Genomic DNA, 24,015 nt, shown 5'->3' with positions numbered 1-24,015 from the left:
TCCTCTCCTCTCCCGCTTTGCTCCTTTAAAGCAAGCAGGTTCTGCTTTTCTCCCTCCTCCCCGCTCATCCCCGGCTTAGCGAGCTGAAAAACATTGCTGCTATTTAGCGAGCTGAGTGGGGAGGAGAGAGGGACAGAGAGCCTGCTTGCTTTAAAGGAACCAACCGGACAGGAGCAGCTTACACTCGTATAAGTGGCTCCTCTCCTCTCCCGCTTTGCTCCTTTAAAGCAAGCAGGCTCTCTGTCCCTCTCTCCTCCCCACTCAGCGGCTCTTCTCCCGCTTTGCTGTTTCAAAGCGAGCCATGGAGGAGGGAAGGAAGGGGAACCATGGATCCTCTGCTCACGACTGCAGCAGATCCCCCCGCCATCTGTAGGCATTCCATCCATAACACGCACAGACATTTCCCCTTACTTTCTAAGAGGAAAAAAGTGAGTGTTATGGTGCAAAAAATACGGTAACTATTTGACTGTTTGGAGATAACACTTTAAAATAGTTCTGAAGCTACAAGACAGGCATGGAGGTTCCTCCTTTAGCTTGACAGCAATATATTCCCTGGGTTATTTTTTTGATTGGGACAATTTTTTAATCTGACTCTTGTTATGCTACTGGAGTTTAATTATAGGCCAGTGAGCAAGTTAAACTTCTTAGAAGAATACAAGCAAAAGCTAGCACTGAAGTAAATATCTGTTTAATTTACAAACATCAGTAAAGGTACTGATATCAGTCCAAATAAGACAAAGAAACACCGTATTACACATGTACATCTAACTTTTTCTTTAAAAAAAATTGAAAAAACATCCCCATTACGGGGTACCCCGAGATTTACTGGAAAAAAAGAACACAACCAACTAGGAAGAATTATTACCAATTCTATATTGTGATTTAGCAGCAAAAAATGTTAACAAAGGGAAACATTAGGACAAGTAAAGTAGTTTTAATATTTGGGAAAAGTCACAGTTCTTGGTAATACAGCCTCTTTTTTTTTTAATTTTAAAGGGAAGGATACTCCAAGGGAATATTAGTTTGTAAAGGTCTACTTTTCTAGTGTCAAGTTTCTACACATCATTTCATTTTCTGCAAAGCAATGTATATCAGGGAAATGCTCAGTTCCATACATTTGCCATCTACTGTAAAGACTCATCCCTCACTCGTTACAAGGACTACAACCTGCTGTTGCTTCTGGCATCCAGTTCTTTCAAGTGACACCAGGCAGATGATAGGTTGCCAAGGAGAAAAAAACAAACCCAGACCAAATCTATTTACCCCGTGAGAACATGCCATGTTAGTCCTATTGCAACTATCCTGATTAAGTCTTCTTTTTTAAAAAACAAACAAAACAAAACCCCAACAACAACAGGAAGTACAAAAATATCAGGACAAATATAAATTAATATATATTAAAGCATTGAAAAAAACTGTAAAAGGGGTGGCCTAAATGTTAAGTACAGTGTACTTTGATACAATAAATATTTCTCAATAAACCGAATACTGTATAGAGTTGCTCAGAACTCATAAAAACAAAACTCCATATTATACCTAATTTTCCCAACAATAATCTATTTTTTATCCTCCCCTTAACATTTATATTACAAAAAAAATTAATACTGGAAGAGGGTAGATAAACACTCATTCAATTTCTTCTTTTGCTAACATGCCGACATAAAAGAATATACCAGGAGATTTTAGGGTTATGGTGAATTCTCTTCTGTTAAGGAGGCAAGATGTTTCCTTTTCCCGACTTGATTATTTTATGCCGTACAAAACGCGTAACATAAATCTGCGCAAAAGGATTTCTGTTCGCCTTGTGCCTTTTCATTGCACGCCCTGGAAAAGTTTGATATGATCTTGTCGAGAGAGAAAAACCAAAAACGACGACAACGAAAAACTAGTTAAGGAAGTAAAAAAAGAAAGCAAAGCCTCAGACTCTGGGGTTGATTTTTCATCAATAAGATTGTAGGGTTGAAAGTCACTTGAGCAAAGTGCCTGTTTATCTTCAGAATGTTACAAAGAAGGGCTGATGTTAAAAGTTGTTAAGTTTTTCCATCACTGTTGAAATGTTACCAGGTATTTTTATTGGGTACAAGAAGTCTCAGTTCAAGCACTTTATTTTTGTTTTGTTGCAGTTGAAGAAAAAAGTCTTTATTCTCATAATAAAAATAAGTCTGTTCTGTATTTTACAATATATTTCAAATATTTCCACTATGAAGCATTAATTAGTCCCAAGACACGGTCAATAAGTATACAACATTTAAAAAAAAGACAAAAGTGGAGCGAAAAAGGGCATGTTTAGGAGGGGCACGCTGTACAGCTGCACTTCACAACCTTCTCGACCTCATCCACAAATGAGGACCCGTCAGTGCATTCAAAAGAATATTTCCGCCTCTTGCTCCTCAATGGTCCGCAGCACTGCCCATTCGAACAGCCTCCTCTGCATTCTAGTCTCGATACCTTCTTGGTCGTCTGGCACGCGGCATAACCCTGCTGCTTTTGGAAGTAATCTCTGACTCGTTCCCCTCGACAAGAGATTTCTGCAACGTGAAAAAGAGCAGCCCCCAGATGACACACCATGCAATGATATCAATCGTTGTCATCTACTAAGAAGATGAAATGTGTCTAAATATAGACTCTTGTTTACATTATTTTTAGCTTGGGAAAATAAAGGTTCTGGTACACAGGATTAAAAAAGCAGATTGAGCTTTTTTTCCAGATTCGCTTATTCTTTAGTGGTGATTTATTCCTAAAGCCATAAATACGCTGCTATTACAATGACAAGAAAATTGGAAATTTAATTCTTTTCCCTTTATTACAAAAATGCACAGCATCTATTCCTAACAGCACGACCAGCTGGTTTCTTTTACTGTTGGGAAGTACTTGAGACGGCATGCAATTTCATTTATTAGACCTTGAGTTAAATATTATTCAATCTGTTATTTAATAGAAGCTACATTCCACTAACTTCATAAATTACTGGGACATAAAAACAGTTTAAATAGGAGACATCTGGGTTAAAAACCCAAACCCCATATTCTATTCTAGTCACATTGATGCAAAGTACAAAATAAATGTATGTCAGCTGAAGAAAAAAAGTTGGGGGGAGGGTGGAGAGAGAGAAAAGTGAAAGAGCCTTGATAGACAAGGAAAGAAAAGAACAAGATGACAGTGGAGGGGAAAATATCCTGTTTTTATCCATCTCACCTGTATAATTCGCTGTGATAAATCAGTTGAAGATGAGAGGTCAAAAGTAGAGTTTGTGATAAAACTAGGAGCAGAATCATTGGATTTGGCTTCGCAGAAGTTGCAGAAGGCAGAGAAACAATAAATACAGAAAGATATAGCAGGTAAAAGGTGGCAGTTCAAATATAGTAAAAAGTCGCTTCTGAACAAAGAAAAAAGTTTTCACAGCAAAATACTTGATGGGGGAAAAAATCTTCCAAGTGCTAATATTAAATTCAAAGATCATTTTTTATATTAAAAAAAAATCCTCTTCATTATTATATTAAAAAAAAATATTCCTTTTCACTGAGAGAAGCTCTGTAGAGCTTAGGGTGGGATAAAGGGGGAAAGAAATAATAAAAAAGAAGCCCAAAGAAAAATGTACTGCCATGTGTGCAAGACTGGGGTTTGTTTGTTTTTTCCATCTTTATTATGTTTCGACAATAAAACGAATATTTTCCCTCTTACGTGAAACTTTGACAAACTGGTTATCTACCTTTATCGCAGCTGTCCCCAGTGTATCCGCTGCTGCACTCGCAATACGGTTTCCCATGGCCTGAAAGCCTGCATTTACCGTGTTTACATCGGATGGACTGGCAGGGGTTAGGCAGTTCTTCATCCTCATCACAGAGGACACCGGCACGTCCCTGCAGGCATTTACAACTGTATGAAAACGCATTGATTGGCAAGCAGCTACCATGCACACATCTACAGGGGGAGACAAGCCCAAGAGAATAAAAATAAATTACTGTATTCATTCCAATCCAAGGCTAAGCGACATTAACTGTAAAAAAAAACTAAACGAAAAACTTTGGACTATGCTCAAAAGGGAAATGGTTTATAGGGTTTTTACTTCCCCTTCCTTTTTAGAACGCGCTCCATGGACGACATGGAGCGAAGCCGTTTGGCCCGCGCTAATTGGTACGGAAGGTTAGTGCAACAATACGGAAGAAGGTAGCCCGTTTGTTTTGTTAGTACTGGAATATTGCCACTGTAGATGTGTTATGGAAGACCTGAGCAAGGTGTCACAGGTGCCAAATTCTGCATTCCTCAAGATCCCTGCCCTCCCTCCTTTAAGTGTTAGAGACCGTGTGGGCAAGGAATGCATAATCTGGCTTAAAATGGCTGAGATTGATACAATCTATTAATGATGATGATGAAGACGAAGAAGAAGAAGAAGATGACGACAACAACAACATGGCTTACCTGTAATCAGGGCTGGCCCACCCATTAGGCAAGGTGAGGCAACCACCTCAGGCAGCCTGATCCACAGGGGCAGCAAATCCGCCCTCCAAGGAATGAATTGCCCGCTGCTTCCACAGTGGTACGCTCCTTGAAGGCTGGATCTGCCTCCACCTTGGCAGTGCCACCCAACCACCTCTATAGCAGCCTCTTGGTGAATGGGAGACACTGCTGGTCCACTCCCACCCTTGATCCCAATGTAGAACTTCACTCAGCCCTTCTTCCCCGGGTGGGAGGGAGGTGTTTTGTGGTCTGCCTCGGGTGCCAGAATGTCTTGAGCCAGCCCTGCCTGTTGGGCTCTTTTCACCCCATCCCCATGGAATTCAACAATTTAGAAAGCCCTTTTGGACTTTGACCAAAGAGAACATGGCATTGAGATTTAAGATAAAACTTAGCAGTCAGAAGGTAGACATAAACAAAGTCGTTTTTCTTTTCTTTAGCACTGATGAGTGAATTGCTACCTGAATGCTTGCATGATACAGTAATACCTCCATAAAAGTCCGCCTTGTCTAGCGTCCATTGTGGCGAATGTCCGCGGCAAACCCGGAAGTACCGGAACAGTTTATTTCTGGGTTTGCCAATTGCGCATGTGCAGAAGCGCAAACCGTTCTGCATGTGTGCACAGATGCAGCGCTTTGCCCTGCGTCCTTTTTGGCTAGTGGCTGGGGCTCCGGAACGGATCTCAGTCGCAAAACAATGTACAACTGTATAAAATCCCTGAGACAAACTGGATGGGATGTTAAATGCACCTTCACATTTAATGTGGATGTTCTGAAAAATGCAGAGCGCACTGGTTTGGGATGGGGCTGATAATCATTAAGATCATACAGGATGGGGAGGAGCAACTAGCTCTTTCTTCCCCTGCTGCGATACGGATGAAAATTGATCCCTTGAAGCTGCTATTTATATTGGGAGCAATGCTTGAGAGCTGTTCATAGTCATAGTTAAAAAAAAAAAGCAATTACAAACCAATGGTCCTTTTTCAATCATCAAAATAAGATTTTAGAGAGGTGTTAAAAACTCAAGAGAATGGAATGATGACATTTTATTCATTTTTTTAAGCTATAATCTCCTCTTGTAATGTTGTCTAGAAATACAGTGGTGCCCCGCAAGACGAATGCCTCGCAAGACGAAAAACTCGCTAGACGAAAGGGTTTTCCGTTTTTTGAGTCGTTCCGCAAGACGAATTTCCCTATGGGCTTGCTTCGCAAGACGAAACGTCTTGCGAATTCTTGCGAGTTTGTTTCCCTTTTCTTAAAGCCGCTAAGCCGTTAATAGCCGCTAAGCCGCTAATAGCCGTGCTTCACAAGATGAAAAAACCGCAAGACGAAGAGACTCGCGGAACGGATTAATTTCGTCTTGCAAGGCACCACTGTAATGAGGAAACTAAATTTGCAAGGGAAGAATATAGAAAGGTGGTCTAAAGATGGCATGTGATCCAGTAGCAGCCTGCTGGTTGTTGAACGATGGCATTCAGCAACTTTTGATTATTGTATTAATTTGCTAATCAGCAAACTAGGTAAGATGTGGCCCAAAAGGTGGGCAATTATATTCTGCGCACCCCCCCACCCCCACCCCAGAAATTGAGATTTTCAAGTGTGCTACTAATTTTTAAAGCCTACCCTACTCCACTGTGTATATGCACATGTAAAATATCAGAAAGGGACTTGAACAAGGACTTACTTATTTCCTAAGCAAGGATCATTGGCTTGCTGATCACAGAGTAGGCCAGTCCATCCTCCATCACACTCACAAGCAAAGCCTGACTGGCTAGTCACATGGCAGGTCCCATGGACACACATTTTCTTATGACAAGGTTCGCAGCCTGGCAAAATTCCAACTTGCAGTGGGACATTCCTAAAGTCCTGCAGTTCACTATTGATGTATAGATTACGGATGCAGCCATGAAAACTGGTGCCATTTTGACCTGGAGACTGGCGCAGGGCAGCAACATTGTTCTTCATAGGCATGCCTGGAAAACAAATAAGCCATCAACTTGTTACCTATGAAATGAATTTTCATAATTACTTGAAGATCACCACTGCTGATTTAAAAACCTAACTGTGATTAGCTTGGGTACAATGAGATATCCAGATAATTTCCTCACTGTTACAAAACAACATTTTCAAGTCACCACATCTCTACAGAGCTATGTTGACTGAATGAATAATGTGGAGGCAAACTTAGATGTCCTAGTCTCAAATAGATACTGCAGTTAAATGCCTGCAATGTAGATGGGATAACATTTTCACCCAAAGGTAGTGCCATGTGGATCTGAGTGCAGCCAGACTCACAGGCTATGTACACATTCCTGTTTACACTGCATCCTATGCACACCCACATTTGGTTTTTGAAGCTGTATACACGTGGTGTTAGCTACAATCCACATCTATCCTGTAGGTTCTTGAGAAATACTGCATTATGATGCATTCCCCACAAAACCAGTACCAATCCTATTTGAGAACTGCAGGACATACTCTTTGCACACTGGTGTGGAAAGTCAGCTGGGTGGAAAAACATCCAACAGCACTAATGTGTACAGTGACATGCAAATGTGATTTGAAATGCAGCAGGGGGAAATGACCTTGTGACGTTAACATATGAGAGAGTGCTGGTGGTGAAATAGTTAAACAGGTTGCCCAGTCAGGACCCAGGGGGTGGAGTCAGAGGGACTATAAAACCAGCTCTGGAAGGAGTTTGTTGAGAGTTGGGTGGTTGGTTGGAGTGGGAGTGAATTGGGATAGAGTCTGTGGGTAGGTTGAGTTAGTGTAGTGAAATAGGCTGAGTCAGGAACAGTTAGGAGCTAGGAAGACAAGTAAATATCTGAGAGGTGGTTTAGTGAGGGAGAGCAGGTAGCGAAAGTTATAGGTCTGGATAGGCACCCCATGAATGTAATTGACTGATACTGTTTATGAAACTACACGCTTGTTGAACTGCAATAAATAAACAAAAGTTTATGTTTCAATTTAACCCTGACTGGGCTCAGTATTGTACCAGGTAGGGTCTGGGCGGTGGCAGCGAGAAATAAAGGGATCAATAGACGGTGAAACGTCCGGGGACCCTGTGTGATCGCCACAGACCTCACTGTGTTTTAAGTCGGTAATGTATACACAGCCACTGTTTGATTCAGCAGGGTCTAATTTGTCCCAGGGCACAGCTAACATTTCTGCTATGAGGCTGGCTTAGAAAATGCACACCTGTAAAACCAGAAATTGTCATAAATATTGCTTCAATTGGTGTACAGTGGTACCTCGGGTTACATACGCTTCGGGTTACATACGCTTCAGGTTACAGATTCCGCTAACCCAGAAATAGTACCTCGGGTTAAGAACTTTGCTTCAGGATGAGAACATAAATCGTGCTCCGGTGGCGCGGCAGCAGCAGGAGGCCCCATTAGCTAAAGTGGTGCTTCAGGTTAAGAACAGTTTCAGGTTAAGAACGGACCTCCGGAACGAATTAAGTACTTAACCCGAGGTACCACTGTATTAACTAATATATATAATTTGCATTTCCCCAGACCATATATGCTATTTATACTCACAATCGAAACACTGTACACACTGTTTCCTTACCTCCTACATAGAGTGGGGAATCAAAATTCAAAGTGGATTGTTTAGATAAGTTGCTGATGATTTTGGGACTTCCTCCATCAACAGACAAAGACAGAATCTGATCCATGGCCAGTAACTCAACTATATGGAAGTTTCCATCATTGATGGTCTCAACACTGGAAGAAGAATAAAGGATATTTTAAATATCCGAGACATTGAATGTTCTTCCTTAGCACAGTATAGATGAATAGCCAGACATTCAGTATTCAGAAAATTACAAGGAACAGACCAAGACAATTTTCTTGGTTATGTGAACTCAAACAACTTCGAGCTGTCAGCTGTCTTCAGTTGTGTGCTACAGTTTTTGCAGAGAACAGTTGTAGATTCGAGGCAAGATTCTCTAAATGTTCAGGTGTCATGAGCTGTGGCATCCCAGAGAATGGCACTTTCCCGGCTGACTTGAACATACAGATGAGAAAGTCAACAGACAATTAAAGTCACCAAAACAGATTGTTTGCAGCCCTAACCCTTGACCTTTTTATTGTTTAAAGGAATATGCCAACGCCATGTTACTTCAAAGACAGACATATTATAGAGCAACCCAGAAACTAATAATTCTTGCTCTACACCTTTCTTCCGCCATATTCAGAGCATGGCACCTTCTTGTATGCAGGCCTGAAATTCTTAAAGACTTCCTTTTAATACAGGCCTAGCTGATACTCGGTCGTCACTTGGCCAATATAAATCTTCAGAATTCCCCTGGCAGACCATGCCCTGTCCCTCCCAATTATCACAAGAGAGGACGAGAATCTGAGTAGAGACAAGAAATAAAGGGCAGAGCTCCAGGCATTTTGAGAAAAGACCAGGTGTTTGTAAACAAGTGTGTTTGCGCCTTCACCTTTGAGCTATTGCAACCAATGGAACCTTCCCTCCATGGACAAAAACAAAAGTGGTAGGGTGTGTGTGTGTTTTCATCATAACTACAAGCCCTTCCTGCACATCACAGCACATCTGGCCCGCGGATCGTCCAGGAATTAGCGTGTTTTTACATGAGTAGAATATGTCCTTTTATTTAAAATGCATCTCTGGGTTTTTTGTGGGGCATAGGAATTCGTTCATTATTCCCCTCCCCCCCCCCAAAAAAAAATATAGTCCAGCCCACCACATGCTCTGAGGGATGGTGGACCAGCCCATGGCTGAAAAAGATTGCTGACCCCTGCTGCTCCTCTGAACCAAATTGTCACATCTGGCAACACCATGCAGGGGCTGCTGCTCTCCTCCATAGACAGAACCATTCCATGCCACAGTGTTTGTGTGAATAAATACCCAATTCATGGAAGGGACTGGAGAGGCTATCATAACTCAGTGCCACAAGAACCTTAAAATCTTTTGGAAGCGCTAAAATATTTGAGTGTCCAAAACAATATTTGTCCAAAACAAACCTGCACACAAAGTCAAACACATTGATGCACACAGAAGGGTTTTGCCCAGCATCCGTCTCCAACTGCAGACTTCTGTGCTGCATCAAAGGCTGCTTCCCAGTGCAGTATTTTGAATTATTTTGAGAGCAGCATGGGACGGTAGGAGGACTAAAGGAGTTCCATTGCTCACATGGGAGCCTCTGACTATGGATCCTAGCTCTTCTATGGAAGACAGATAATAAGGCAAGAGGAGCATCACATTTGACTTTCAAAGTTGAGTAGGAGGAGAAAAAGACTATAGATGGCTGTGATGGATTAAGGAAGCTGGAATGCATCAAGATGGAAATAATGCAGAGCTTTGGTTGCACGTTGCTTCCCAGAAAATAGCTGGCAAAGGCAGAAACTAAAATATAAATCCAAGAGCAATAATCCCCGAGTCTTTCCAGTTCCTCAAATACAAGGATCTAGTTTCAATCTCTTCTAAGTTTTCAAACAAGGGGGGGAAATACACTTAAGTATATCTTTATTCCCTTTTGTGCTTTAATGTTTAATGTCAGTACTTTTGTCCACAGTAATCCTGTTTTTATTCAACATGATTAAATGTATGCATGTGGAAAAAGAACATATTGGTTACACAAATTATGGTAATATAAGAAAAGCATGGTAAAAAGGAACAGAATATTTCAAAATCCTTTCAAGGAATATTAAAAGCCAGCTTTTATTATATAGAAAATGCAGAATTTTACAGGGATAATTTTTCTTTGGACTACATATAAATTTCTTAGCAATCGACTGACATCTGGGTCCTTTGATATTATTGCAAAACAACTGTACTGAACGGCTTTAGTCTTTTAATTCCAGTTTTCCATTTGAGAGGAATTATTCGACAGGCATTGGTGGTGGTAGAAAACTAGCTTTAGCCCCTGGATGCAGACTGAGTATGTATGCCTCCATAACCTTTTGCTGCAAAGCCTCTCCTCCTTCCGGAGGGGAGGGATTGTGAGCAGGAGCCAATTCTCGCATCACGCAGGGGGCGTCCTGCCCCCTGCCCTGCCAACATCGCTGGTGCGCCATGCCTCCCAGTTGGGCACCCAATCGGGTGACACCGCAGGGGCGTGGTTTAGCCGCTCAAATGCATTGTTGGTGTATGGAGGGGCAAGGTGTGGCCATCGCCTACCCCTTCACTTATGGGTATTCCGTTAAAGGAATCCGGCGGTCGTGGATCCTGTCCGATGCCCTGTGTGGCGGGGGGCCATGGCACGACCCTTGGTGACATCAGGAGAGAGTTATGGTTGTATTTGCATCAACAGGCTCCCCCTACTGGTGGTTAACCCCTCATCAGACTCACCCCTCTCCGAGTGGGTGGAGTCAAATTTTCTGTGGTCTAATGCCTAAGCCAATACCTTCTCACATGCTGTAATCAATAAAGTTGTGGCCTTTTTCTAGCCCATTAACCTAATATGTCTTTATTCCCACGTGTCTTTATTCCCAAGCGGGGGTCGGGTCCTCGAATCACAACTAGCTTTAGTCCCTGCCGTACCCTGTCCTCTACCCAACCCTCATCCCCAGCGGGAGGAGCAGACATTGCCCTGGGTTCTTTATTATCCTCAGGAGTTGTGTGTACGTGAGAGAGGAATGACAGAGCCATGGAAGTCAACACAGAGAATTCCTCTTCAACCAGTTTCCTTTGTCCCACCACTTATGCTCTTTCCCTCCCTGAAAAACAGGGACTAGAAGGAGGTTTTACTTGAGCTCCGTGGGGCTTACGCATAGGTAGAATGGCACTTGGCCCTGAGTAGGGAAGCAGATGCAACTTGACACTAGTAAATTGCTTAAATTAGTTGAAAATAGATTAAATTGTTAATCATATGCAAAAACATAATGTTTTTTTTTTTTAAAAAATAAGCCTAATGCATTCATAAATTTTAAATTTGTCCTTAAAACTGCATAGAACATTAATATATTCTCCAGAGATCTTTAAAAGCATGCTGTCTCTGAGTTAAATTTCACATTGGCCATCAGGTTGGATGGCCATCTGCCATGGAAGCTTTAGCTGAATTTCCTGAATTGCAGGGGCCTGGACTAGTCCCTTCCAACTATACAGTTCTATGATTCTATGATATAATGGCATGCATCAAATTTGAATTTTTGTTCAATATTCTTCCAGATTATTCTCCCAGATGTATTCATTATGACTCATTGCTGTACCCTGGATTGTTCTGAATGATCACCATTTGGTAGCCAAGCCCAAAGCCAAAAGTCCTATTGCGATACATTTTGGCTTGCCTGCTGATGGAAGTGACCATGAGGTGATTTGATAATATCATCATTTAGCAGTTTTAAACCCCTAAGTAACAGCGGTTGCCAAGATGTTACCCTGTTCACCTCTACATAGTTCCATCCTTATTTCAGACATCCTGATATATTGGTATATTGCGATGTTTAGCTGGTGATATATTGTGATGTTGAAAACCAGATATCGCCCAGCCCTAGTGCCAGTAGCTACTGGGTGGGTGGGAATCCAGGCACCTCAAAGAATAGAAAGATATGGAGACTATATTAAAAAAAATGAATTATTATTTATAGACCAACCTGTAAATGGCAGAGGCTGGGTATGATCCTGTATCATAACTGACCCTCACTCGTCCACGGTACAGTTCCACAGCTATATGGTCTCTGTCACCTTTATACAGTAAGATTCCACTATCCTCATCTGTGGCAATCTTGTGGCAAACCAAAGTTTTCATTAGAAGACCGTGAAAGAAAGACATTTCAAAAAAATATATTTACTTCAAATGGAAAAAAGTGTTATTTTTAAAAATCATATTGGGTTGCCCAGGTAACAAAATCAAACATTTATTTTCACTAATGTAATCAATTATTATTAAAATGGCAGTTTTGTGTAACATTTGAGAGCCAGAGACATAAGTGCTGTTCTGCTTAGAGGCATTTTATGTATCACATTGAGAAGAAGAAGAAGAGTTTGGATTTGATGTCCCGCTTTATTACTACCCGAAGGAGTCTCAAAGCGGCTCACAATCTCCTTTCCCTTCCTCCCCCACAACAAACACTCTGTGAGGTGAGTGGGGCTGAGAGACTTCAGAGAAGTGTGACAAGTCCAAGGTCACCCAGCAGCTGCATGTGGAGGAGCGGGGAAGCGAACCCGGTTCACCAGATTACGAGTCTACCGCTCTTAACCACTACACCACACTGGCGTCATGAGACAGACGCATGGTATATTCAATCATGGCATTTAAAAAAGCACAGCTCTTCCTCGCATCTCGCTGCTTTTCTCCTAAACCTCCCCAAACTAGGAGGTTAACTGCACTTGATGTGGCAAACACAACTGGGCAAAAGCAGCTTGGAGAGAGGTAGTCGCAAGGAGGAAACAATCAATGGGGAAAAGGTTAGACCCCTCGCCCTGGTCTCTACTTTCCCGAAAACGTTCTTTCCCCCACCCATCACCGTCATTCTTACGCAGTGAAGAGGCAGTGGCTTGGATTCATTAACCCACAATGGTAATGCAGCATTGTGCCAAATGATGTAAAGCACATGCCTTAAATAGGGACGCGGGTGGCGCTGTGGTCTAAACCACTGAGAGTAGGGCTTGCCGATTGGAAGGTCAGTGGTTCGAATCCCCATGATGGGGTGAGCTCCTGTTGCTCAGTCCCAGCTCCTGTCAACCTAGCAGTTCAAAAGCATGCCAAAAAGTGCAAGTAGATAAATAGGTACCACTCTGGTGGGAAGGTAAACGACGTTTCCATGCACTGCTCTGGTTTTGCCAGAAGCGGTTTAGTCATGCTGGCCACATGATCCAGAAAAACTGTCTGCAGACAAACGCCGGCTCCCTTGGCCAGTAAAACGAGATGAACGCCAAAACCCCAGAGTTGTTCGCGACTGGACTTAACTGTCAGAGGTCCTTTACCTTTACATGCCTTAAATGAGGGGTGAGGAATCCATGGCCTGGAACATGCTTTTGAATTCCAGCTCCAATTAGCCCCAGCCGTCATAGCCCATCATAAGGTATGATGAGAGTTACAGTCTTGTAATATCTAGAAAACCACAGTTTCCCCACCCCGTCCTAAATGTTGTCAGAAACATGGGATGCGTTCCATAATTCCCACCACCACCAGCCATGCTAGGAATTTTATGATCGGTGGATTTCATAGCACCTTGCCTTACCTGAAGAGTGATATTGGTCTGGGGGTGAATCTTTGTTGAAGGAATCTGCAGGTAGGATTCTTTATTTACAAAATTTATGCTGACCAGCTTTTCGCATTTATCACCCTGGTAACCTGACAAACATTGGCAGTTTGGTTCATTGGCCTTGATGATGCACTGGGCTCCATTTTGACACTCATAATTATCGCATGGGCTGGTGCGAGGCAAGACCATTGGTGGTGAAAACTCACAGAAGAGTCCACTATATGCAAACAAAGACACAATCATGTCCAACAAGTTATTCTTTAGAAGTGATAGCAGATATTTTGTCATGCTCTTTTGAATTGCCCTTACCTGTACCCTTCAGGGCATATGCATGTATAACCATTCACCGCATCAGTACACTGCGCTCCATTTTTACACTTGTTGTCTTGGCAGTCATCATAGTCAACATCACAGTGATCTCCTATATAGCCTGGTGTGCAGTTGCATCTGCAGAGTGGAAAATACATCGGTAATTGCAATTCCTAACTGCTAAGCAGGAAGCTGGAGGTTTAAGGGTGCGAAGGGGGAAAGACAATGATTGTTAAGAAAAAATATCTTCAGTTTTCAAGATGCATTGTACTGTACTTTGAAGAAAGTATTTTAGAGCTTGGTGGTGAAAGCTGGTATATTGATTGAAGACCTTGCTTTGCATGAGAGACCACAATTTAATGTTTGTCAGCTTTGCCTTGTTTTCTGTTTTGTCTGATTATCTGACATTATATCAAATATTCAGAATGTACATCTTGAGGGCTCTCATGAATCATTCTGACAGCTCTCTTTGCAACACATACTTTTTCAAAATTAGCAAATACACGAACCTTAGTTGGAGAGATCTAGACAAATATTTTTGCTCAGAGCTTATACATGTTAACTTGAAAACATTGACTGAACTAATATTATACTTCATGTCAAATTAGCATGAATAGAAATGCATTTTTTCACCTAACAAAGATGAAAAATGAGATGCTAGATTTAGCTGTTACCTATAAAGTTTTGACTCCACTTTTTCATGAGTAACGTCATGTTTATTTTATCAAGGTTATGGGATCTTCAGAAAATGTTTAGGGAGAAAAACTGCTGAAATTTTTATTCCTTTCCTCTGGAAGGATGGAAAAGAGTTCAGCAACTACCTGGCCAGTAGGCAGCAGGGCTTGCCTAAGGCCCTGCCTTCATCTCACTGCCTCCAAAGATTTCCAAACGTGCTGATCAAGGTTGACTAAGTAGATAGGAGCTGCTGTATGTAAGCAATCAGGTGAGCCCTAGAAGGTGAGGGTCCCTTTCATGAGTTTCAGCTGATCTACGCCACATTCTTGGCTCAGAGATGTTTAGAAGAGATTTCTGCTTGGAAGATGAGACCTGTTTAGGCAAGCGCTGAGGGCAACAATGAAAGGTGGCAACCTTTGGACTGACACTTGGAGAAGGTGAGTTCTGGAACCCCCCTTTCTAGAAAAATATCACTGCCCAGACTGAATCCCTGGTACCAAGTTATAGTGAAGGAATGGGTTTCCCAAACCCAAAACTGTGCAGGCAGTTTGAAATAGGCACCAAAATCCCTATTTTTCCTTAGCTAAAATTTATTAACTTGAGCTCTGAGTAAATGTATAAACAAAAACCCAGCTGTATAGACAAGTGCTCAGAGCCCTCTCCTTTATCAGTTTGTGACGGCAAGGATGGCCTTGACTGTACCAGTAGAACAGGGAAGACACGTCTGTGCCTTATCTTATATCCTGACCACAAAAACACACAAACCTAGTCTGGGAACAGCGCCAGAGTGTGTTCATGGAGATGGTGACCTCTTGCTCCAAGATAAGAGTAGGAACAGGAAGATCCTTTTATGGTCAGAAGTACAGGAAGGAATATCTTTTTATGGTCAGAAGTATAGGAAGGAATACCCTTTTATGGTTAAGAATACCGGAGCAGGAACATATGTGATGTCAACCTGCGTGTATAGGCTGACGTGGTTGGATTCCTGGGGAAGGAGGGGGAGGGTGCCTGGAGGAGATATATACTCTCTTTCTCTGAACCAACCATCGGTGTCATTTGACTTCCTGCCTCCTGTCTGGGAGCAAAGCAGACCCAATCGGTGAACTCCAATAAGGCTACAATAGGTGATGTGAAAGGCTTCCGCTTCAGACCACAAAAAGCTGTCAGAGTAGAAAAAGTTGGGACTATAAAAATCATTCTGACCTATGTTTCCGAAAGATCAATCTGTCAATTCTAGGCTGGCTCAAAGCATTATCCAACAATATAGCAAGATAAGAGATGTTGGCACTAATTTATTGCAACAATGGGAATAATAGATTGGGTCGGAAATCCACGTCTATTATCAATAAATCTAAATTACTGGGCGGGGTAGAAGGGTTAAAAGAAGTATTTTGCACTTCTCTTAGCAACAGTTCATGCATTCTTATGTGGGACTAGATTACACATTAAGGCTCCTGCTTTTGCCTGGAAATGTGTTCATTACAGGCAAAATTTTCATACAGGTCATCTAAAAATACCTAGGATATCTTTACCACTCCAAAAACCAAACCAAGTACTAAATATCTATCGTTCCAAACATTGCCTAGGCATTTCATAAAATACCTTTCACCCAGTTTGTTATTTAATTTAAAATGTCAAAAATAATATTCTGTGTGTATCTAAGTGCCACTCAAGTTTGACATGTTGTAAAAATAATATTAAAATTAACTATATTGTACAGTTGAATAATTCTGCTAATATGGTTTGTAGATTACAAAGGCACTACAATTCATGCGTGTGGATGTGGTTCAGTTGTCATTACAAATAAATTGCTATTTTCTTCTTAAAGTAATATTTAATGTTGTCCCAAATAATAGAGAATATTTCTTAATTTTGTTACTTGCCTTACATTTCTAGTGAATATTGGCTAATCAATTGCACATAATTCCTAGCAACAATGTACAATGACTAGGAAAAGCAAGTTTTCATTTGAACCTGTTTGGTAAATTGACTTACAATATTTATCAATTCTTAGGAATACTGCTTTTTGTTTGTCATCTGTAACACTACTCAAATAGCACATACCATAGTACATGAAGCTGTTATAAGTTACTTGTGAATTACAATGGCCAGGATTGGCTCAGCATTTCAGCGACGTAGACCACAATCCTAACCACGTCCACTCAGAAATAAGTCCAGCTGAATTTAATGGGGCTTATTCCCAGGTACGAATCCCCACGAAGGGGTGAGCTCCCATTGCTCGGTTCCAGCTCCTGCCAACCTAGCAGCCCAAAGGCACATCAAAGTGCAAGTAGATAAATAGGTACCGCTCCAGCGGGAAGGTAAACGGCGTTTCCGTGCACTGCTCTGGTTCACCAGAAGCGGCTTAGTCATGCTGGCCACATGACCCGGAAGCTGTACGCCGGCTCCCTCGGCCAATAAAGCAAGATGAGCGCCGCAACCCCAGAGTCGGTCACAACTGGATCTAATGGTCAGGGGTCCCTTTACCTTTATTCCTAGGTAAGTGGAGTTAGAATTGCAGTCTGGCACAGATCCTTCATGAGTTAAGCATTTCAGTGTTGGCACCAGTGTTCAAAACTCCCATGGTTCTAGGCGTATTTTGCAACAGGGAATTTCATTAGCGTGAGCAGTTTCTGAGCTCTGGGCGCAGTACTGCGCCTAACATTTCAGATTAAAACTGCAGAGTGGAAGGAAAGGAGGACCCTTTCCTGCCTCCCCACTTCCAGCTACTCTGAAGACTGGAGAAAAGACCCCTGTAAGACTATTATGGGGGTGGGCAGGGGAAGGACTGGACCATGTGAAATATAAACATAATATTTTGGCTGCAGTTCATTCATTTTCAGCTTTGTATTCATGTTATAAAAAAGCTTGTCTAGACATTTTGTTGTTGCGCCCATAACCTAGGATTAAGGTGCCATTTAGCTCCTAGCTTTCATATCTCAGTTTCTAATACTGGTTGGCACAACCTATGGCTGCATTCATCATAAATAAAAATCACAACGTGATAAGTCACCAATATGCTTTCATATTGTTGAATGACTTATCTGCTCTTCAATGAAAACCCTTCTATGTTTTATCAGCTGTGCTAAATATTACCCACCCCATAAGAAAAGCAACCACCTTGTACACACCTGTCCTCCATTCTCTCAATGGTGCAGATCTGCACACCTGGCGACTCACCAAGTCAGATGCAGACTGTTGTCAATCATTTGACAAACTACAATGCATGGCTAACTTTCCTCATTTTTACAGTCCCAGGCAATCAACTCAAACAAGAGACTTGCCAAGCCCATATGAACTAACACACATGACTGTTCGGCTTTTGTTGGCTTGGTGGTTTCTTAGTTTTGCAGGCTTGTCCTGGTTTCTTGACTTCTGATTTCCCACTTCCACCTCTCAAGGGTCAAAGAAAGGGAACAAATAAACGTGACCGAACCGTGATGATCAAAATACCAGTTCCACTTGGTGGGTGTTATGTTGACACAAATGCTTGAATTAACAAACTAAAGTTGGCACTGTAGAATGGAAACTGGTGTCTAAATGTGCTCCGAATGAAAACTCACAATGGGCCCACTGCTGTTTTGGCACAACACAACATGGTACATAAAACAGGTGCAGATCAGAACAACAGGTTCCTGAAATCTACTCATCTAAAGTCCATTAAAAACCACTTTTCAAGTGTGCATACTAATTAATGATAATAAGGATGTCATTTAATTAAAGATTAGCCTTCCTGGTGATGAGCCTCCTTATTGTATAATGGTTTCCAATGTGTCTTGCTAATAACCCATCATGTAATTACAGCTTCATAATCCAGCTTTAATTTAACATAATTATTCACTTCCTAGTCCAAGTAACCAAAAGGATTTTGTGTGGATTGTACAGAGCATAAAAACTCTCAATTCTTCATTGTCAGTACTTAATCCACACTGCTAGGAAACTGGTCACTCGACAGAGAATCTTCATGTTATTACACAGGGCTCCATGCAAAGCAAAGGAAAAATCTATTGAGCCATTATTCTGTGATCACAACTCCCGTGAATGAGGATTGACAGCACAATTCACCCCCATGGAAAAACAAAGCCCACAGCCATTGAGGAGGACAAAGCAGCGATTAAAAACACAAACAAAGTGGACTATAAAGATACAGGGCTTACTTGTATCCTTTGGGTGTTAGGATGCACTTGGAGTCATGCTGACAGGGGTTCAGGTCTTGGGCACAGAAATCCATCTTCTCTTCACATAGCTCACCTGTAACAAAGTATATCCAATCACCATTACGAGACCACCACGGGACATGGGAAGCAAAGTGTAAAAACTATTTATTTCTATAGCAACTTTTAGTACAGCCAAGCAGCTCCAGTCGCATAAGCTGCTAAAATACTTGGCAAATGATAATCTCTTTTTCTCCCGCTGTAATCTCGCTTCTCATGACTTTTCTTTGGCAACATCTCTTTGTCTGCAAAACTGCCATTTAAGTCGTTTGCTTATACAGTTGGATTTGCTCTGGGCAATCGATAAAAATCAGGCCAGCAAATTCAGGCAGACACGCATAACTGCCCCAAAGAGGTTGATTAACAGTTTGACAATAAACGTTCCCTGTAGTGCGGAGTCGACAGCAGATCGGTCATCCTACTAATAGACTAATCAACTGACTAAAATATCATTATATTATAACACAGCTGAGGTTTTAAGACGGTTTAACAAAGGCAGCAGCAAGCACATTTTAATGAGACAAAGATGTTTCCCCAACCAATATCTTTGAAAAATTGAATATGTGGAAATTGAACCCTATGAAAAGTTCCAAGCTTTTTATAAAGATTTGTTTCTCTTCTTTGGGCAGACTACACAGGAGCTCACACGGACCATTCACCCTGTGCTTAGTTCTTCTTCTCCATAGCTTGTTCCCATACCACACCGGTGTCACACAACTCTCACATGCATTTGTTGTGCAAAGCGTGTTCTCCATAATAGAGAGCACGTGTTGCGGTGGGGGCCAAAAAGGCCACTCCACTGTTGTTGGGCAAATTGGCCACATGCTGTGATTGGGCAAGGAGTGTTGCTGGGGAGAATGTTATGTTGCTAAAGTGTGGGAGGGGTCAGAGGTCTTAAATACAGGGCACGCAGCCTGGGGCGTTCTCTTGGGCTGCATGCACCGGATCACCCGCCCACCCTCCCCGAAAAGGGGGGGGGTTCGTTGTCCTCTGACCTTGCTATGCCTGTCATGGGGTCGTCTGCCTTGGGGCAGGGGCCTGGTAGGAATTTTGTCCATTAGGCTGATTGGCTGTTGCCATTTGGTTTTTGCCCACTGTGTAGCAAATCATCACAACTTGTAAGGTTGGCGGTTAGGCATTGGTTAAAATTGGTTGGTGGAGGGGTAAGTGCCTACCCCTCCAATGGTGGTGCGGAAAGGGAATTCCGTTAAAGGAATCCAGGGGCTTGCCATCCCTTTCATCCTAGTCCCTGGCATTGGACTTGGGCTGTGCAAGCCCCAGGGGGCATGAGGGTGAGAGATGGGGGACTGATGCCCAGCTTCATTTCTCCCCAATATGGTTCTCCCTGACTAGCTTCCGCTGGAATCCAGAAGTCAGTTCTGTCCCTGGGGCAAGGACAGATAGTCATAACCAATGCCTAAGCAACCACTCACTTGTGTGTATTTAAATAAAGTTGTGACCAAATTCATGCCAAAAACCTTAAACAAAAATTGATGTGTGAAGTGTGAGTTATTGGGGTGGCCTGGGGGACCTCGACGCGCAACCAGCAACAAACTAATTTCTAACTACAAGGGGGCATGATGCTTAGCTAGGTAGAAATGTGAATATTGGCTCCACATACACTTTTCCAAGATAAATATGACCATAGTAAGCAGCCATGGGGGAAGCAGTTTCCATAATACAAAGGTGAAGCATAAATTAGGCTATGGCCATGGCTCATTCAGTGGGTCTTAATCTGCTCTTTGTGCAACCAAGATATGGTCTATCAATAGTTCCTTCCACTGCTTCTGCTTCTCCCTTTCGGCCAAACTATTGACTTGTACAGGGGGAAAAAAGGTAAGGGTTAGTAATGAGTAAGAAATGAACATTTGCCTCTGGCCCCCAACTATTGCCTTCAAGGGCCTGGGCAAGCATGCTCTCCAATCAATGGTTTCTGTTCCGTCTTCCAACTCCAATCTTTATGCCTTGGTGTCCACCTGATAGCCATATGCAGCCACTATGACTACACTTGAGGAATATTGCTATGGTTACAATGAACCAATCATTCTTGAGTATATTTCCACTGGAGAAAACTTTGACACCCCCCCAAAAAAACAATTTAAAAAATAAAATTTCATACATCCCCAAAACCAATTAACTCTTCTAGTTGTAATCTTCTGCATTACCACAAACACTAGGTTTGTTAAGGACACTGTGGGTCTCTCTAAACAGTTCTCTGTGAACAAGAGAGTTAAATATTTTCTTCAAGAGCAACTCTCATGCCACATACCAATCCTATTTTGAAAATGAGGGAGTTTCATCTTGAGCTTCTGGTGTGACATGTCTGCTGTTCAAAGCAGGGTAAGTAAGAACACACACAGAAGGTCTTTGAAGCACTTAAAGCAGCTCCTGAAATCTTGTCTGTGGTCATCAGCCACTGATCTAAATTACATTTTAGGCAGCAGCAGCATGAGTGTGGTTTTGCCTTGGTATAGGCAGATAGATCAGTGAAGCAAAAACAAATTCATGGGAATTGTGTTTTGTTACACTGCTCACAGCAGCCCAGCCAGCTTGCAGTGGTTTGGAAGAAAGACAATTTTCAGTAATCTATCTCCACTCCTTACAGATAGGAGATAGATAGGAGTGTGCGAGAAAAGAGTGTGGAAAGGAGAGAGAATGAATCTGCCAGAAGATATACCTGAAGGAGCGTCTCCACCCCCATCGTTCAGCCCGGACACTGAGATCCAGCGCCGAGGGCCTTCTGGCGGTTCCCTCATTGCGAGAAGTGAGGTTACAGGGAACCAGACAGAGGGCCTTCTCGGTAGTGGCGCCCGCCCTGTGGAACGCCCTCCCATCAGATGTCAAAGAGATAAATAATTACCTGACATTCAGAAGACATCTTAAGGCAGCCCTGTTCAGGGAAGTTTTTAATATGTAACGCTGTATTGTTTTTAACACTGATTGGGAGCCGCCCAGAGTGGCTGGGGAAACTCAGCCAGATGGGCGGGGTATAAATAATAAATTATTATTATTATTATTATATCAACTTGAACTTTGGAGGCCAATGTCATTAATGAACACCCTGATCTACATGTTTTTAAAGCACCAATCTTTCCTGGCCCCAAATCAGCAACTGGAAGATGTGGGCAAAAGGGTGATATTAAACCAGCAAGTTGAATCCAAACAACATGAAAATGGCAATCGATGAGTAATCCAAATTGCTCTTGTGGGAATTGCTATGGGGAAATGGTAATCTCCCTAAAATGACTGCTGTAACTTCTTACACAGTACTTAAATATGTAGGGCTTTTTTTTACATTTTCACTGCTATACTAATGAAATCTACCTTGCCCTAAGAAGACAGTATGTAAATATTCATATATTAGTTTATTAAAGATAGCCAGAGGTTAGACAACACATAAGAAATGATATCTGATACAATATTTAGCATTCATATAGCACTTTAAGACAACTAAAGATTTCCCATATGTTATATCAGTAATCTTTACAACATGCCTGTAAGGTAGGAATTATTTCCGCATATCAAATCAAGTCAAGTTTATTTCCTATATGATCTAAAAGGCTGATCTCCACAATCAAGTTGTAGTACTGAGACTGAGAGAGATAGGGGCTTTTTAAAAACTTTTATCCATCACATTTTCTTTTGTCAGGGAATATTATCCCTGGCTGGGTATTTAGCTTAACAATCCGTTAATACATTACTTAGGAAAGGAGCCATGCACGCACACACTCGCTACACATTCTCGGATAGAAAACAGCCTTTTGGTCAAACTTGTGAAAAGTCCTAGAAATTGTTTCAGTAGAGGAAACTAAAGTGAAATTTAGACCAAAAAAAAAAAAAAAAAGCCCACCCTACTTCTCTTGATATTAGAATCCTACGAATGATGAAATTAATAATTTAAGTTGCATTGTCAAAGTGGCAATTTTCAATACATCTTTTCAGTGGGATGAACACAAAACTGTTCACTTTTAAAGAGTTTGTTCTGGAATATAAAGATCTGCAGAGGGACGTTTGACCAACATATGATTAAACTTAATGAAAGCATTTTTTGGATGAGTGTGCTAAATATCTTTTGATGGCTGTTTCAGTAGCTGAAACCCATATAAGGAAACTGAAGTAAAAGGGAAAAGAGAAACCAAGGCAATGAAATAGGCTTAAAAGGCAACTAACCTTTTTCCACTTCATTCAGATTAGCAGCTTGTGGTAACAAAGACAGAAGAGACAAAGAGACTTTTACATTGTACTGAAACAGCATAGCACAAATAAAATAATGCACAACTAAGAGCAGCAGAAAAGCTAAATTGATGTAGCAAAAGTGAAGACAGCTTTTCATTTTTATCAGCTACACAACAAAACACACAAAAGAGGTATGCGCCACTACCAGCATAGAAAGAGCTTTGCTTGACCAAAGATACATATGACCTTAATGGCAGATGATAATGAGCAGCAAGAAAAATGACTAGATAATCTATTCTACAGAATGCACACTTAATGATCCCAACATTCAAAAGATTGCGGAGCACAAATGTGAATACATTAAGAAAGCCAGACAAGAGTTTAAAGTGTAAATAATGTTACAAAGGTTTTCAAATGTTTCATTTCCAAAGGTTTCATCTGTTCTTATCCTATATATATATATTTATGGCTTCAATGCTGATAAATGTCTCTAGTATCATTCTCTAGTATACATGTTGATATTGTCTCTAGTATTATTCTTCATAGCAATGAAATAGCTGTTGGAAACAAAGGTGAACTATACTTCTCCACCCTACACCATCTGCTAGTTAAAGATGATGGGTTTTTTTTGGGGGGGGGGTGTTGTGTTTTTTTAACCCTTTAGGACACACATAACATTTTATTTGAAGTTTCATTTGGAACATTTTGTCAAAGCTTTGTACATTCCCCTCTAGAGGGCACTGGTGTTTTCCACAAACAAAACTGGAGCCTGCCAAATCTAGCCAGCTAAAATAGGGATACAAGGATCCGCTAATAATTTGTTTAAATGTTTATTTGTTACACGAATATCCCATCCCATGTGGAGCTCCAGCGACTCTCCATTGAAGGGTCTGACTAGAGAAGAGAAGAAGAGTTTGGATTTGATATCCCGCTTTATCACTACCCGAAGGAGTCTCAACGCGGCTAACATTCTCCTTTCCCTTCCTTCCCCATAACAAACACTCTGTG

General features: G+C 41.6%; 1 protein-coding gene across 8 annotated transcripts in view; it reads right to left on the bottom strand.

The window, feature by feature from the left end:
• Nucleotides 1–1,326: 1,326 nt before the first annotated feature.
• SLIT2 (slit guidance ligand 2) overlaps nt 1,327–24,015 on the bottom strand; it is a 264,819-nt gene continuing 242,130 nt past the window's right edge. For 3 of the 8 annotated variants that reach the window (XM_053403609.1, XM_053403608.1, XM_053403610.1), the window contains 9 exons: nt 23,002–23,028; nt 18,775–18,868; nt 13,943–14,080; nt 13,610–13,850; nt 12,020–12,150; nt 8,028–8,182; nt 6,139–6,427; nt 3,710–3,921; nt 1,327–2,528 (listed from right to left, as the gene is read on the bottom strand). In XM_053403609.1, coding sequence (XP_053259584.1) covers nt 2,287–2,528; nt 3,710–3,921; nt 6,139–6,427; nt 8,028–8,182; nt 12,020–12,150; nt 13,610–13,850; nt 13,943–14,080; nt 18,775–18,868; nt 23,002–23,028 — 1,529 coding nt within the window. In that variant the 3' untranslated portion in view covers nt 1,327–2,286. Of the gene's footprint in view, nt 2,529–3,195; nt 3,285–3,709; nt 3,922–6,138; nt 6,428–8,027; nt 8,183–12,019; nt 12,151–13,609; nt 13,851–13,942; nt 14,081–18,774; nt 18,869–23,001; nt 23,029–24,015 lie in introns of all 8 variants that reach the window. The other 5 variants (XM_053403612.1, XM_053403614.1, XM_053403613.1 and 2 more) reach the window with 4 other exon arrangements.

This window comes from Podarcis raffonei, chromosome 9, assembly GCF_027172205.1.
Source record: "Podarcis raffonei isolate rPodRaf1 chromosome 9, rPodRaf1.pri, whole genome shotgun sequence".
NCBI classification, from domain to species: domain Eukaryota; kingdom Metazoa; phylum Chordata; class Lepidosauria; order Squamata; family Lacertidae; genus Podarcis; species Podarcis raffonei.
The sequence above is the reverse complement of the archived record's forward strand: the minus strand, read 5'-3'. Positions and strand labels throughout refer to the sequence as shown.